The sequence below is a fragment of the Cololabis saira genome, chromosome 19 (assembly GCF_033807715.1).
Source record: "Cololabis saira isolate AMF1-May2022 chromosome 19, fColSai1.1, whole genome shotgun sequence".
NCBI lineage: Eukaryota > Metazoa > Chordata > Actinopteri > Beloniformes > Belonidae > Cololabis > Cololabis saira.
In genome coordinates, this window is record NC_084605.1 from 33,849,118 (window position 1) to 33,865,126 (window position 16,009).

Below are 16,009 nucleotides of genomic sequence, written 5' to 3' on the forward strand. Positions count from 1 at the left end.
TTTATCATCATTTTTATCGTTATCGGGATAAATGCCAGAAATGATCGTGATACATTTTTTTGTCCATACCGCACATCCCTACAGGACATGCTGTCGGTAGCGTGCTTTGGCTTGAAGAAATACTATTTTTCCAATATTCAAAGACTAAAAGAACTATGAGGCTGACATTAACGTCTTTACAGTAACTGAAAACAGCCCAGGTCCAACAAAGAAGCTTTGAGAAAAGGGACCGACTATAGAAAACTGTGGTTAAAGTAGACGTACATGAATCCTTGTGAACCATACGGCACCAAAGCTTGGCTCAGCTGTCACAAACATACAAGGGCTCACACACAACACCATGTGTTTGTTGTGAATGGAGGCCTCGTCCTGGGCAGATGGGAGAGATGTTATTTCGTGTAATCCTTCCCAGATGAAGTGGGTGGCAAGTCAGCGAGGTTCAGGGGACTGCCAACCTCACCACTAAAATACTCACTCACTCTGCCACAGTCCTACACAACATTCACCATGGTCAGCCGGTCATTTCGTTGCCCTTCATCTTTCAAACATACCCACACGATGCGGTATTTGGAGACAATGAACAGACGAATATAGCACGGTACCCAATAAATGTAAATTAAAAACAGAATGCAGGACATATAAACTGAGAAACGCTGGCATTTTTGTTTGTTTGTTTCAAATAAAGAGTGTAAAGTCTTATAAAAATGAAATGTCTGGACAAATTGCCAATGTTGTAATATACTTGTACGGTCATTGATTACCCATTGTTTCAGCACTTGAACATTTAGCAGCTTCACAGTTTGGGGGGGGGTCCTTTGTTGTATTTTCTTACTTTATAATGAGCCAAATAGTTTCAGTAGGTGACAAATGTTTCCCGCAGGCAGGCCAGTGCGTCCGCAAACAGCCCATGCCCCGCCGCTTGGGTTCTGAGATGTGAACTGATATCAAAGTGGGTGGTTTCTCTTCAGTTTAACAGCGGGACGTTGTCATTCTAAAAGACTTTTTTTTTTTCACTTCCCTTCAGACCATCTTTAATTTAATTCAATCTGTTTAACATTTGTATTAAGCAATTTACTGAGCCTAAAACATAATTTCCACCACAGAATTGTGTTGTTTTTAATCCAGTTCAGCTTAAGGGCCTGAAAGCCACAACCATATAAAGTAATACTATTCTTTTAGCATGTCTCCTGAGCTAATTTGTTATATAAGAATTTAAAGGAGCATGAGGCTCCTTTTAAGAAATTAGACTCTCTAGCGCCACCCTTCACCACGACGGCCGTTTGGGGTACTGCAGCCAACAGCTAAGCCGGCACGGGAGAACGGGGAGAACGTGCATGCAGCGTCATGTGACGTCACATCCGCAGGACAGCGCGGGAAATTCGGCCCCAGCACTGCAGCACATTTTGCAGCACACAGCCTGTTCAAGGCAACGGAGAGATACACTAGAGGGCTCATTCTTTTTGGTTTGGAACGCTTCATCTGACATTATTACTAGAAAACTTAAAACGTTTACGAATTTTTTTCATAAATCCTGCCTCAATCCTGCCTCAAGCTCCTTTAAGAATCAGTCAAACAGAGATTGAACTATATCGTTTTTAGCTGAATCTAACATTTAAATTATTTAGAAATCACTGCATACTGTTGTGTCTGAATTTAACAACATTCAAACTATCTATGAGGCTTTCAAAAGTTTCCCCTTGCCCATAATTGCAGTATATATATATATATATATATATATATATATATATATATATATATATATATATATATATATATATATATATATATATATATATATATATATATATATATATATATATATATACATATATACACTGCAATTAAGGGCAAGGGGAAACTTTTGTTGAATCTTTCTTAAGCATTCATAATTCATAAGCATGCTAATGGAAAATTAAAATAATAATAATGGTAATAATAATCACATTATTGTGCAAATAACAAAACATTGTTTAGGGGGAGCGTCATTTTTTATGGGTCTTGCAGGCATCTGGGAAGGATCATCACATGGTGGAAATGTGTATGATCATCAGAGGAATTCATATTTTAGGCCTTATTTGGAGAAACTTAAATAGCTTCTGCACTGGACCAAAGGCAAAAAATACCACGTGGACTGTTATCAGGAACAACTCCACATAGCAGACTCCGTGATGGTCTGGATTCGTATCAGTGCTACTGACAAAGATCATTTACTGCTATAATGCCAGTTCGTGAAGTGCATTATCATGCAACATGTAAGATGACATCTTTTCCAGTGAAGTCCATATATTTTTTGACATGTCAAAGATAAAACTCCATAAAAAAATATAAAAATTCTACACACATTACAAATGTGTGACTGAGAAAGAAGAGGAAACTGGTTCTGACTGGTCTGTCTACAGTCCTGCCTCATCCTCAATCTTTTGTAAAAGAAAACAAAAGAACAAAATGTTGTCGTTTGAGGGTTTCCATTACTCAAAATTTAATCTATATGTATTCGTTCGTTCATTCGTTCATTCATTCATTCATTCATTCATTCATTCATTCATTCATTCATTCATTCATTCATTCATTCATTCATTCATTCATTCATTCACTTTTGGACTGACGCAGGTCCATTAACTGGACAGTTTCTTTAGTGAAACCAAAACCCAGAACAGATTCAGTCCAGAGGTCTAGAATATATCGGGCTCTTTCCGTATGGAACAAGTTGCCAATTATGATTATTGAAGCACTGACTAAGGCAAGTTTTAAAAAAACTGTTTAAAAAACACATTACCGGTAATTTGAATCCAAATGTTATCTAAATCTGAGGGAATTAGATGGGATATAGTTTAATGTATTGTGATGTTTAGTTTTAGTGTACAAAGCTGGTTTTTATTTTGTTAATAAAGTTTGACATACGGTACTTTTCTTCTTGTTTTTTTTTTTTTGCATTTGCTGTAGCATTTTGTATCATTTCCTGTATCGCAGCTCCATCAGGTAGATACATAACTCAACCCCAGCCACTATAGTACGGTATTTTACCATATAGTACCATATATTTAGTGCGCCTTATAATGCGGTGCACCTTATATATGGAAAAAGTTTTACAATCCGTCATTCATTGAAGGTGCGCCTTATAATGCGGAAAATACGGTACTTTAGTTTGTTTTAATTTGAAGCCTATACCGTTTGTTTTTATGTTTTGTTTTTATGTCTTGCATTGTTTTTGTATGTTTGCTTTACCGTACTTGTTTTTATTGTTTTTATGTTTTGTCAGACATGTTATCTGTTGTGTCTTATGTGATGTTTTGTTGATGTCTTATTGTGTTTATGTGTTGTTTTGTTGACTTATTGTGTCTTATGTGATGTTTTGTTGTGTGTGGACCCCAGGAAGAGTAGCTGCCACTCTGGTGGCAGCTAATGGGGATCCAATTAAATAAACTGAACTTACAAAGTCAAAAACACGTAACCCCCTGCAGCTCCCTAACTCACCTGAGCATAGTTCTCCTTTGTAGCGCAGGCAGTTGAAGTCGTCACACTCGCACAGCTTTCCCCAGACCTTCCCAAAGTCGCTGGTGTGGCACACACACTGACCACACACACAGTCCCCACGGCCACTGCAGATAACAGACTGAGCTCCTCGAGACCCTGCCGGCCCGCTGCAGCGGTCCTGCTCCGTGGGGTTGTAATCTCCCTCCGCACACTCGCAGTGCGGCCCTAAGCGGCCCGGGTGGCACAGACAGATGCCGCACTCGTAGGTGCCGTTGCCGTGGCTGCATTTGGGGCTATTGGGCTGAGCTTTGCTCTGGCACTTGCAGTCGCACTCAAAGGTGACGGTGATGGAGAGGGAGTCCTTGAAGCCCACGGGCTTGATGATGAAGGTTTTCCTCTTTTCCTTGGGGCAACCGCGAGCACGAGCTTCAACACTGAAGGAGACCTGGATGAGAGGAGTTTGGATGATAAAAGTCATTTATTTTAACTTTTTTTTTCCTCAAAATATTTTGCACCCAGACTGATGTTCATTTAATAGCTGCTCAAGTTTCAGCATTATCAAATAAATGTCAAAGGAAACAGCACTAAAGCAACACAAGAAATGCCTCTAGATGCATTTTGTCAAAGTAATTGCTCAGTCAACATTCCATCCATATCTGGTAAATGTCCAAAAGTGGGCAGGTACCACATCTAGAGATATCCATATATGGAAGTAACAAGAGGAACTGAGACGGGGTGAAATGTGTAGAGGCCAGGAAATGTCCCCAGAACTGACGAGATACCAAGAAACAGACAGACTGTGATAAAGAAAAAGTTTTCAAAAAATAACAAACGGAATAAAGCAGCTAATTAACTTTAAAAGAGTTAGCAGAAATAGGATGAGGATCGCTGTGTTAGAGACAGTGCTGAGTCATTCTTCCCATCAAGAGGAAAAAGGAAAATCCATTTTTAAAGACATGTGGACATCAGCGTTAAAGGAAATGGAAAAAATAAGAGAAGCGTCCAAAAAGATAGTGAAAAATAGCACATGGAACTGACTGACGCGGTGTTCTTTTTTTAAATAGCTATAGCTGTAAAGGCAAGTTGATGATAACAATATGTGGATCATTTTGTTTTATTATAATATATTTTTTATTCAACAAAGATTTTCTGAGGCCTTTGAGCATGTTTTAATATGAATTCCTTCCTTTTTTTCTTGAAATCCAAAACACTAAATATGAATTTTCTCAGTTAGAATTAGAAACATTCTGACTGCTTTTTATATTTTCATCTTCATCTGCAAAAAAATAATCATTGACAGCTGAATATGAGAGTTTGTGCAGAAAGAATAAAATTTCCCCCCTGCAGCCCTGAATCTGATTAAATTTAACAAACGACAGACACAAAGGGAATCTTTGCACTTAATCAGAATAAAAACGTTGTGTGCCATCCTGGACTAACCGTGTCTCCTATTTTGAGGCCAGAGCAGGATTTGAGGCCTGGGATGATCTCGCCGTTCAAGCAGGTGGCATTAAAGGACAGGGAAAGCTCCTCCGGGACATCTTGAAGCTCCAGCTCCACCTTGGAACGAATTTTCTAACAGAACCAATGAAAGAAAATATTAGAAAACATAAAAAAAATGCTCTTTTTTTATCCATCACCATTAATAATACCTTCTTTTAACTAAATGTGGGCCTAAACGCATGCAACAGTGTGTACCTGTTAATGCACATGTTTGTTAAGTACCAGTTTGGACGCGTGTGTCTATTTATTTTGGAATGAGTGAGCGTGTCCAGACTTTTGACTGGTACTGCATACACACCCATAAATACACCAGAGCGTCACGGATGGATCCAAAATTAGATTTAAGTTTATTCACATGTCGTCTTTTTGATCAAAAAGTCAGGTGAAACGTAAATGTTGGCCAAACATCTAAATGACACCTACATTTGGTCAACTTTGCACTTTAGCCATTGTGGTATTTGGACTTAAGACTCTGGCTCGACAACACGTGTGACTCAGACGCTGTGGGTGTGTGTCAACAAGCACATGTCATCTTCTCTGGCACCGTCTAGCCACGGATGTGTGTGTAGGCTCTGCGTCTGTGGCACTTACAGCGTACGCCTTCAATATGAGCTGAACAACATTTCCAGAGTCGTTGGACAGCGTTCCCACCGTGGTGCCAGGAATCAGCTCACTGTAGTTCTACAAAACACACACACACACATTAAAATACTGTTAGAATCATGCATAATTAATTAAAAATATAAAAACTATAGAGCCCATAACTCATATAAAAAGTAAAAACCTTTATAAGCTGTCATAATCAATGCTTTGGATGATAAAACAACTCTCATAAGTCTCATGCTGGTTACACCGGCTTCTTCTTCTGAGTCGAACACACGTGTAATCAGTACTGGAGTTGAGGGGGGATATGGGGGGATGGCATCCCTCCTGAAATAAAAACGGTAAAAATCCTCCCCCCAGTAAAACTGCCATCCCCCCTTTCCATCCCTTATGTCATTTCATCAATGAATGTGGTTTTACTGCTATTTCAACATTTAGAGTCATCGCCAGAAAAATAACACCAGAAAAATAACTTTTTCTACTTAATTCAAGTGAAAATCTACTTGAAACAGGTGAAAATTGTTGTTTTTTCCAGTGATGACTCTTGTTTTACGTGTAATGAGATTTTTTTTACTAAAATGAGACATTTTAACTAGAAATAAGACAAATATTCTTGTTAAGATTTTGAGTTTTTGCAGTGATCCATTTTACTTATCCTGTGAAGGACAGAGTCATATTGATAAGTTCAGAAAACAGTTTTTTATTGTTGTGTTTTGATGTATTTAATGTAAGCCCAGTGGATATTTAAAGCTTACAGAAGGCTGCATTTAACTGCTGCTATGTCATTCCTGCAGTATTTCTGCAGGTGTTTTGGTCACTGCTATTATTTGTAATATATTATATTATTTGTAATCAGCACAAATTATCTGTCCCCATATGATAAAATCCACCATCCCTCCTGATTGTTTTTTACAACTCGAGTACTGCGTGTAATCACACCTTAGAAATATATATATATATATATATATATAAGTGCGACAAACCTTATGTCCTCTGTTAGCAGTGTTTATAAATACTTGACTGCTTTTCCTCTAAGAGCAATAAAATGTTTAAAACGTGTTGAGACACAGGCATCTTTACCATCTTCTTACCAATGCTCAAGTTCAAGTGTCTGAAAACTGTGATGCAGCAGTGTCATTTTAAAGGCCCAGATCTAAAGGGTTCCCATATGTTGTCTTGTAACGATCAGGAGCATCTCTCTCCTCTCAGGTCCAAAGTACACGGCATGAAGGATTTCACCCACGCTGAGATTTCCACTGCAAAACTGTGCCTATTTTTTGACGACAGAGTGATGTCTGAGGCTAAAAGATCACGGTCTCCCAGTCCACTGCCACGAGACTCATCTCATCAGTACCTTAAATATTTCTATGTTCCAATTTTTGACACATTTTTCTGGTAAATAAAGATTTAAAATCGTTTGCAAATCCTGGTATTTAGTGTTTATTTACACAGCTGCCTAACTTTTTGGGTTCGCACAACTTGTTTCCATCCAGCAACCAAAACTATGTTGGTTATTTAATACTGGTTCATACTGGTCGTTAAAACATTTGTCTCTAACAGTGTTTCTACTTAAAGGAGAATTAAGTTTGTGCCTTTCAGAGTCAAAACATTGTGGAAAAAAACAAAACAAGAAAAAGGGTGATTTTTCCATGCACACTCATCCAGCAGAGCAGCATCCAGGAACTTCTTCTAAAAACCAGCGAGGTTTGGACAATTTTTGTTAAAATGCCACAGTGTGCTCAAAAACAGATGACTATAAAGTGGAATTTGTCTTCTTCTCTGTTCCAGTTTAAAAGTATGTGCTTGTTTTAAGTGGATGTAATGTTTATGTTGTGTTAAATGGTTAAAAGAAGACCTGGTAGAGAGAAACCACAGGGTTGGTGACTGCAAAGATGAGGTTGATGTTGTTCTCTGACATCTTCTCTGTGATCAGAGCCAGGGATGGGTAATCCTGCCAGACCAGAGCGGACAGTGAGGTTAGATCAAATATAATCAAAAAGATCCCAGCACATATTAAAATGAGGTCTTTCATTTTCCTCCACACAGTGGATACTAACCATGGTGGTGGACATGCTGTACATGTTGTCAGAGTTGAGATGGCACTTCCCATCGTTGGGCTGCACAATTCCAGCCAGACGACCGTCCAGAGCTACGTGAGTCTTGGCATCCGAGGTGAAGATCAGGAGGTGGGAGGCACCGGGACGCCAGCCAATTTGCTCCTGGGTGACGTTAAAGTCACATCAAATGAAATGACAATGTTAACGTTTCATTTCATTTAATTTCATTTTCACTTCCTTTTTTTGCACTTTCTTTTGCAGCAGAGGTCTTTTTCACCCAGCTTACTTCCTTAAGTGTTTCTACCTGCGTACATGTGTGACATCAGAGAAAAAGAATGCAGAATCAAATCAAATCAATGTGTGCCGGACTGCAACTGCATGCTCTCATGCCGTCTGCTGCTCTACCTTGCACACAGCAGCCTGGATGATTGCATCAAAGCCTCCCTCTGGGGCGTCTCGGTTCCTGGACACCATCTGCTTCTTCACCTCCTCCGTGAAGCGGCCCACTCTCTCCGTCAGAGACAACACATGTTTGTAGCCAAACTGGGGCAGGCAGGTGGTATTAATGCTGTCAATTAAACGGAAATTCATTATTTAATTTAAAAAATATTATTGTCACTGGTTCCCCAGAGCTGTTGGCCGCTGTTTCGGTCATCTTAGGAAAGATTAGTCTACTTGCTTTGTAGTGATTTTTGTTTGTCATCTAATCCTTAGACTTTTCTTACAGTCCTGGGGCCTCATTTATAAAGCTCGCTTGCGCACAAAACAGGGCTTGAAAGATGCGCAAGCCACCTTCTACGCAAAGGTTGGGATTTAAAAAGAAAAAAATTTACCGAAAAATCTGCGTATCTTTACGGCAACCCTGACCCTCCCATAGGAACTTACTTAAGATATGGGGAACTGGCGACGCAGGCGGTGAGGTGGTGAAATGAAGCCAGATTCATGTCATACTCTTAATAATGTCATCACATATCAGACTTATAATATAATAGCGCTGATCGTGTCCCTCTGTGTTTGAAGCTCAGCGTCAGTCAGGACGCTCAGCTGCTGCTGGAGCTGCAGCCGCGGTGAGTGGGCTTGCCACCCGTCCCTTGAAATACAGAATTGTTACGTAATTGGGAATTAAAAGTTGTGTTCCGTATTGAACCAATACGGAACGCAGTTTATTCCGTATTTCACAATTGTCCCATGCACGTCTGTCACACACGCACACACTAGTTAAGCCTAATTATGCCCAAATTATGGTTCCACGTTAAATCGACGCAGACGCGCACTGTACGGTGCTTCGCGTGGCCGCGTAACCTACGCCGTAGGCTCTGCGTCGATTTAACGCAGAACCATAAATCAGCCTTGAGCAGCACTGAGTGGAGGGGAGGAGGGGATGCGGGGCTGCCGGGCCGTCTTCGCATCGTCTTCGCACAGAGTGTCTTGATGATTTGCAATTACAGGCTGAGCCTACCGTTAGTTCTTAAACTGTAAAAAGTCGGGGGGGCAAAAGCATGAGTTTGAAAAGTGGGGGGGACATGTCCCCCCTGTTCCCAGTGGAAATTGCGCCCTTGCGCCTCACAGCGTTTTATTTTCACTCGCTTTATTTTATACTATTTATATACTATTTATACTTTTACTGTGACCACCAAATAATGTGGTTTTCCTGTCCTCCACCTCATCCACAACATCTCCATCTCAGTCTCCGTGAAATATAGTGGCACGGTGGCTCCACACGTCTCATTCATCCTGAAGCCAAACAGGCTGCAGGAAGCCGCTGCGCATGCTCAGCAGGCTCATTCATGTGCAAATACTACTTTGCATTGCCCATTTATGGTAGAAAGTGGGCGTGTAGAAGGCGGGATATGAGGCGAATTCACCTGCGTAACCTTCCAGCTGGACTGTGATTTATAAAGCGAACATTGCGTGCAAGTGTGCGTGCACAGGGTTTTATAAATCCAGATTTTTTTTTGCGCCCGCCATTTTCGGCTTTTGGCTTTACGTGCACTTTTAGTATGAATCCTACACACTCTTTTATAAATGAGGCCCCAGCTGATTAAGAGATATTATAGCTCTGAATTAAACTGTCATTAGATCATGCTGCAAATTAAGCTAAGCCATTCACTTTAAAAACAATTCAGCCGTTATACTGATATAGAACGTACCAGCACATATATGATGACTCATACAGGAGTGTCCAAGCACCAGACTCCACTGCTTGCTTTTTGAATGTCTTTTGTTGACTTTGGTCTGGCTGGCACTGTAATTATGTCACATACTTTGCTTCTCTGATTGGTTGTATGTCTATCTAATAGCACCCAGAGGCAGTTTATCCTGTATTTGTTGGTCCTCTCCCTGGCAATCGAAGTCAAATTAAGAGGAACTAGTCAAATGTTTTGGCATAAAAGAGGAAGAGCATTTGTATCTCTTGCCAGTCGAGCTCCCAGTAACATTCCTAAGACATACTTCGCTAATGTTCAAAACTATGACTACTGTGTCAAAGTCCCAGCAGAGACTCTACTTCCTGAGAGTCCTCAACAAGAACTGGAAACGAGAAGTTCTTCAAGACTTAGACTTCCTCTGTCAGTAAAACCCTGTGAACTTGTCAAAAACTTGGGTGTTATTTTAGATGCTGATCTTAACTTCCAGAAACACATAGCTAATATCTCCAGGGCTGCCTTCTATCATCTCAGAAATATATCTAAAGTAAGATGCTTTCTGTCACAATCAGACTCTGAAAAATTGGTTCATGCTTTTATCTCCAGTAGATTAGATTATTGCAATGCACTTTTTGCAGGACTGACAAAGCAAGTGTTACATAAACTCCAGCTTATTCAAAATGCTGCAGCCAGAATTTCGAACCAAAACCAAGAGGTGTGAACACATCACTCCTGTTTTATCCTCTCTTCACTGGCTCCCTGTTAAACAACGAGTAGATTTTAAAGTACTTCTTATTGTCTTTAAATCTATGAATGGCTTAGCTCCCTCCTACATGGTTGACATGCTGACTGAATACATACCGGACAGATCCCTTAGATCATCAAATAAGAGTCTTTTCATCATACCTAGAATTCACACTAGATCTGCTCATGGTGCTTTCAGTCACTACTACACTCTCTGCAGGAACTAAGGTCTGCTCCAACAGTGCCTTCTTTCAAAAGCAGACTAAAAACTTACCTTTTTGCACAGGCGTTTGAGTAAACTCTACATGGTTGGCTGGGTGATCGCACTTTTGTTAAAATGGAATTATGGTTGTTATTATTGTTTTTCTCTTGTCATACTTGTTATCTATTTTGGTTATTGTAAACTTGTAATTTTGTTTGTTTGTTTGTTTATGTATTTTGAGCACATTGAGTCCATGCTCATCATGTAAATTTGCCTTTGCCTTTTATGGTCAGTCACATACAGCCAATGTATCTGAGTGAGATTTCTACTGCAAGGCTCACATAGATATTTGCAAGGGTATATGAATGCAATGCTGCTAAAATGTAAAATATCATATTGTCATGCAGTGACCTCTACCGCACCGTCTACTCTACATGACTTGGAATTTATGCAACCCTTGATGGAATGCAGTACTTTAAGAGGGCCGGTATGCATCACCAACACTTTTAAACCCTGCAGTGAATGCTGTAAATGCTGTAAATATTTTACAGAAGGAAAGACTAATATTTTTTCACTTCTTAATGTTTTTGAGTGCTTTTATTTTATATCTTTATTTTTTCAATGATATTGTTCATGCCATGTCAACACCATGAAGGTTAAAGTTAATAAACGTGGCTCCATGACACTTTGAATTTGGCTCATGTAGATTTGACTTAGAACTGGCTTTGTTCTTTTTAATTTCTGTACAATAACACCATCGACAGAAAAACAGACAGACTGTACAAATATAACTCATTTTCTCTCTCATATTTGTATGATAGACAGCAGGTCAACAGGGGGAGTACTTATTTTTTCCCACTTAAAGCACTGATGGAATGTCATCAGTGTGTTTTTACATGTTTCCTTTTTTCTTTCTGGTTTTATTCATCATTATTATCTCTCTCTCTCTCTGGGACTGTGGGACTGTTCTTTGTCCACGTTTCAATGACAACAAAAAGATTCAGATGTTGATCCTGGAACATTCATCCTATCATAGGTGCAAGTGTGAACGTCTGTCATCGGTAGGATTCAAGTGGACCAATACCTGTATAAGTATTCAACCCCACCCATTACTGAGATATTTCTCTCTGGACCAAGTGGCAATGGCCAACGATCTAAATATACAACTTATAATTTAGAATCCATGGAGTCATGCCTTGCAGGAATGGCCACATTTTCTGAAAACAGTGGGTGTCGAGTCCACATACAGTCATCTGCTTTGTTATGTAATTAAGTCTTAGCAAGATGACTGCCTCCACTGTAATCTTTGTTCCCAGTTAAAGCTATTCATCTTTTTTTGCACACCTTAGAAACCCTTTAAAAGTGGTTAATATCAAGAAAAATGGAAAGGAAAGGACATAAAGTCCATACTCATCTTGTGTTACCGTTGTCGAATTTAACAAGAAATTAGGACATTTGGGAGTTCATTTAGTCAAGATTTAATATCATTCACTGGCATTGCCATACAGTATATTGTTAAGACCATCACACTCATACACATAGTACCTTTAACAATGGTCTTCTACACTGTGCAGGGACTGCACTTATGTCTTTATATTGTAAACGACTGAACTGAAATTCATCCTTCTACGCAGGATCTTGTCTGTATAAACAAGAGTGCAAATGTCCTTTTAAATGAGATAGTAAACCAATAAATCAATGTCAGAGGAGCCTTCGGGTGGAGTTAACACCAGCTCTTATTTAGACACTATTACTCTCACCTGCAGCTGACTCAGAGCAGCTGACTGAGCAGTCCTGGCAGCCGCTGCAAGCCTTTAACAAGTGCTGTGATTCTGTCTGCATTATCCCTAAGCAGCGCTACGTCCTCGCAAACATGACATCATCTGTACACTCAAGCTGCTTCCAACAGGCACACTTTAACAACCACTGAAATCAGCACCAGCAGGTTAATATCAGGAATGTACAAAAGTAAACTTTTCATTACAAGCCTGGATTGTTTTTAGATACACATGAAAAGGACAAGAAAACAATGTTTGCAGAATTCAGTTTTAAGAAACTCATTTTGGGATCATGTTTACAAGTTTTTTTGTTTTTTCTCAAAACAAGTGAGGAGATACCTGTTTGTCCTGAAATGTCACGCATCCTTTGGTTTCCATTTGCTTCTGTGCACTCATTTGAGATAAAGTATGTTTTTTAGTCTATTCATTTGTATTGGAAACTCCATAATGCATAGTTTTGAAACTACTCCTTCCAGTGTTTTTTTGAGTAATATTAGTATTATTCAACCATATTTCAGTTGTTTGGCTGTATAACTGTAAACCTGTATAGGCTATGGCAGGGGTCAGCAACCCGCGGCTCCTTAGCGCCGCCCTAGTGGCTCCTGGAGCTTTTTCAAAAATGTTTGACCTCTTTTTTCTTTTTTTTCTTCTTTTTTTCCTTTCCTTTTTTTCTTTCCTTTTTAATCTCGACATTTCGACTTTTTTCTCGAAATTCTGACTTTTGGGTTTTTCCTCGACATTTCAACTTTTTTCTCAACATTTCAACTTTTTTCTCGACATTTCGACTTTTTTCTCAAGATTGTACTTCAACATTAATCTTGACATTTCGACTTTTTTCTCGAAGTGCATAATAAAAAAAAAATCTTCCCCCAGTTATAACTAATATAGAAACATGCAGCATGTGTTGTCTTCATTCTAAGGCTTATAAAATACTTTTCATTTTTTGCGGCTCCAGACATATTTGTTTTTTGTGTTTTTGGTCCAATATGGCTCTTTCAACATTTTGGGTTGCTGACCCCTGGGCTATGGGTTTAGCCTGTAAGTTAGAAACTAGATAATACGTTTTTCTGCCATGACAACAATGGGTTGGTATTAACAAAGTTGGCATTGTCATCGAGCCGGCCCATCTTTGAGGAACCGGACTTCCTAGCCTGAGTACCAGGGGCATGACCCCAATTTCCTTCTGACTGATTGAAGGCAATTGGAAACAGGGCATCAGATTTTTTAGAAATCCATTCTCTCTTGTTTCTCAGTTATATTATATGCTATTATAGTTAAAGCAAACTCATGCAACTACTTACAGCATTGCAAAAACTAAATGTAGTCATAAAACAAGCTCTTTCCCACTACAACTGTCATTTCCACTGGTTTGGTTCAGAAGTGCATAAATAACAGCAGGAAACTGTGAAATGTTTGGACTGTAATGGCTGAGAGCAGCACGTGCGCGGGTGTACCTGTAGCAGGGGTTCCTCACGGCCTCCTCAGGTGAGATGTACATGTAAGGCGAGAGCGGTTTATCCACAAACGCCCCAAAGCCCATGCGCAGGTTGCTGGTGGTGCGGCTCATGGCCTCGGCGAGGCCATTGCCAAGTGTCCTCAGGCGGAAGAGGTCGTCATTCATAGAGTAGGAAAGATCCATGAGGTAGTAGAGATCCACAGGGTAGTCCTCTACCTGACGCACCTTCACCGTGAACTTCATAGCATCATCTGGGAAATGCCAAAAAAATTTCAGACGTCAGTACAGGAGTAAATCTGATGTAAAAGCCTTGATCTTTTGCAAAGGAGTTCACCTGGTCTGAGGGTGATGCGCAAACTCTGGGGCTGTATCTGCGTAGCATCTTGTGTTGAGCCTGCTGCCTTGTTGCTAAGAGGCCGATCCTCAGTCACTACTAGTTTACTGGTTGGAAACTCAACAGCTGATTGACCGCAACCGGCTTTCATCAAGTTTTTCTTCAGATCGCAGCGGGATGAGCCGAAATCCTGACAGAGAAAGGATTTATACAAAAAACAGTTTCAAGTAACAGTCCCGGGTTCAGGTGTACTAATGGAAGGCATACATCTTTCAATTAATGGTTAAGTTGTAAAAGGAAAGTCGGAGTCTAACATTCCTCTAGTATTACGTTTGAGTTAAAGGAGCTTGAGGCTCCTTTTAAGAAATGAGACTCTCTAGCGCCACCCTTCACCACGACGGCCGTCGGGGGTACTGCAGCCAACAGCGAAGCCGGCACGGGAGAACGGGGAGAACGCACATGCAGCGTCATGTGACGTCACATCCGCAGGACAGCGCGGGAAAATCGGGACCGAATTGCAGCACATTTTGCAGCACACAGCCTGTTCAAGGCAACGGAGAGATACACTAGAGGGCTCATTCTTTTGGGTTTGGAACGCTTCATCTGACATTATTACTAGAAAACTTAAAATGTATACGGATTTTTTTCATAAATCCTGCCACAATCCGGCCTCAAGCTCCTTTAAGAGAGGGAAACTGGAGTGAAAACGTCCCCTTTAACTAGTTCAACTAGCGCTTCTGAACAGTAGCAGAGCTCTCAGCTGAGGTCATCGAGTCTGCTGTTTCCCACCCTGAGTTTTACAATATTAAATCATCGCTCTTGTTAATTTGAACCAGAAAAAATGATCACGCCCTTTTAGAAACCCATGATGATGGTCACTTAGTCAGATCCGTTCTTACAGAGCCTTTCCTGTTTCACAAGTCAAAACCCAAACACGATGAGTCGCTGGGTAGGCATAATTTTAAATAACCATAAAGAAATAGCTTCTGCTAACCAGATTATTGCTAGCTGATGAGGATTGGTAATAAAAAAAAAGTGACCCACCTCTTGGAAGCACCATGCACAGCTGGGGTGCACAGCCAGGCACTGCTTGCATGTGCTGGCTCCTCTGGATGTGCACACATTTGAGCCTGGAACCCAGAGGGAAAGAATTGTTTCTGTGAAACTGTAAACATCCTCCGTTTGTTATATTCAGCCTTAATGATGAAAACACAAGGCTTGTGTACTGTAGCTGTGAAATGTTACAAAGTACGCTGTTTAAAGTAAATGAACTTTTTGACAAGGAGTCATATATTTAGTACAGGTTTCTTAAGATATGTGAAGACAGAATAAAATGACTTCACTGGGAAATTTGTGTTTAAAACCTCTAATTCATATTTTACAGAATGAGGCTATTTCAGTTAAAAACAACCCCAATGAAACAAAATATCCAAAGACCTATAAATAAAATGAAAAAATACAATCCATTTGAGCAGCTGGGAGAATTTGTAACCAGCGGGGGAAAAAAGGAAACTTCTCAATGCAAAATTAAGAGAATATATTATCAAGCTTCAACAAGTTTCCATCAAAGTTACTTACAACACAACAATAAAATAAATCTGACATGTGTCTGAACCTTTAAACTATTTTAGTGTCCATGTATCATCTCACAACCCTCATATAGGGACTCTTTAGGGACAATACTGTAATTGTAGGCTAATTAAAGCTCTACACT

At 39.9% G+C, this 16,009-nt stretch overlaps 1 protein-coding gene across 1 annotated transcript in view; it reads right to left on the reverse strand.

Moving 5' to 3' along the window:
- Window positions 1-16,009, reverse strand: part of itgb3b (integrin beta 3b) — a 32,636-nt gene that overhangs the window by 15,439 nt on the left and 1,188 nt on the right. The window contains exons 2-10 of the mRNA XM_061709043.1: window positions 15,340-15,425; window positions 14,296-14,485; window positions 13,960-14,212; window positions 8,043-8,205; window positions 7,638-7,799; window positions 7,436-7,531; window positions 5,569-5,658; window positions 4,915-5,049; window positions 3,475-3,919 (exon numbers count right to left, since the gene is read on the reverse strand). Coding sequence (XP_061565027.1) covers window positions 3,475-3,919; window positions 4,915-5,049; window positions 5,569-5,658; window positions 7,436-7,531; window positions 7,638-7,799; window positions 8,043-8,205; window positions 13,960-14,212; window positions 14,296-14,485; window positions 15,340-15,425 — 1,620 coding nt within the window. The remainder of the gene's footprint in view (window positions 1-3,474; window positions 3,920-4,914; window positions 5,050-5,568; window positions 5,659-7,435; window positions 7,532-7,637; window positions 7,800-8,042; window positions 8,206-13,959; window positions 14,213-14,295; window positions 14,486-15,339; window positions 15,426-16,009) is intronic.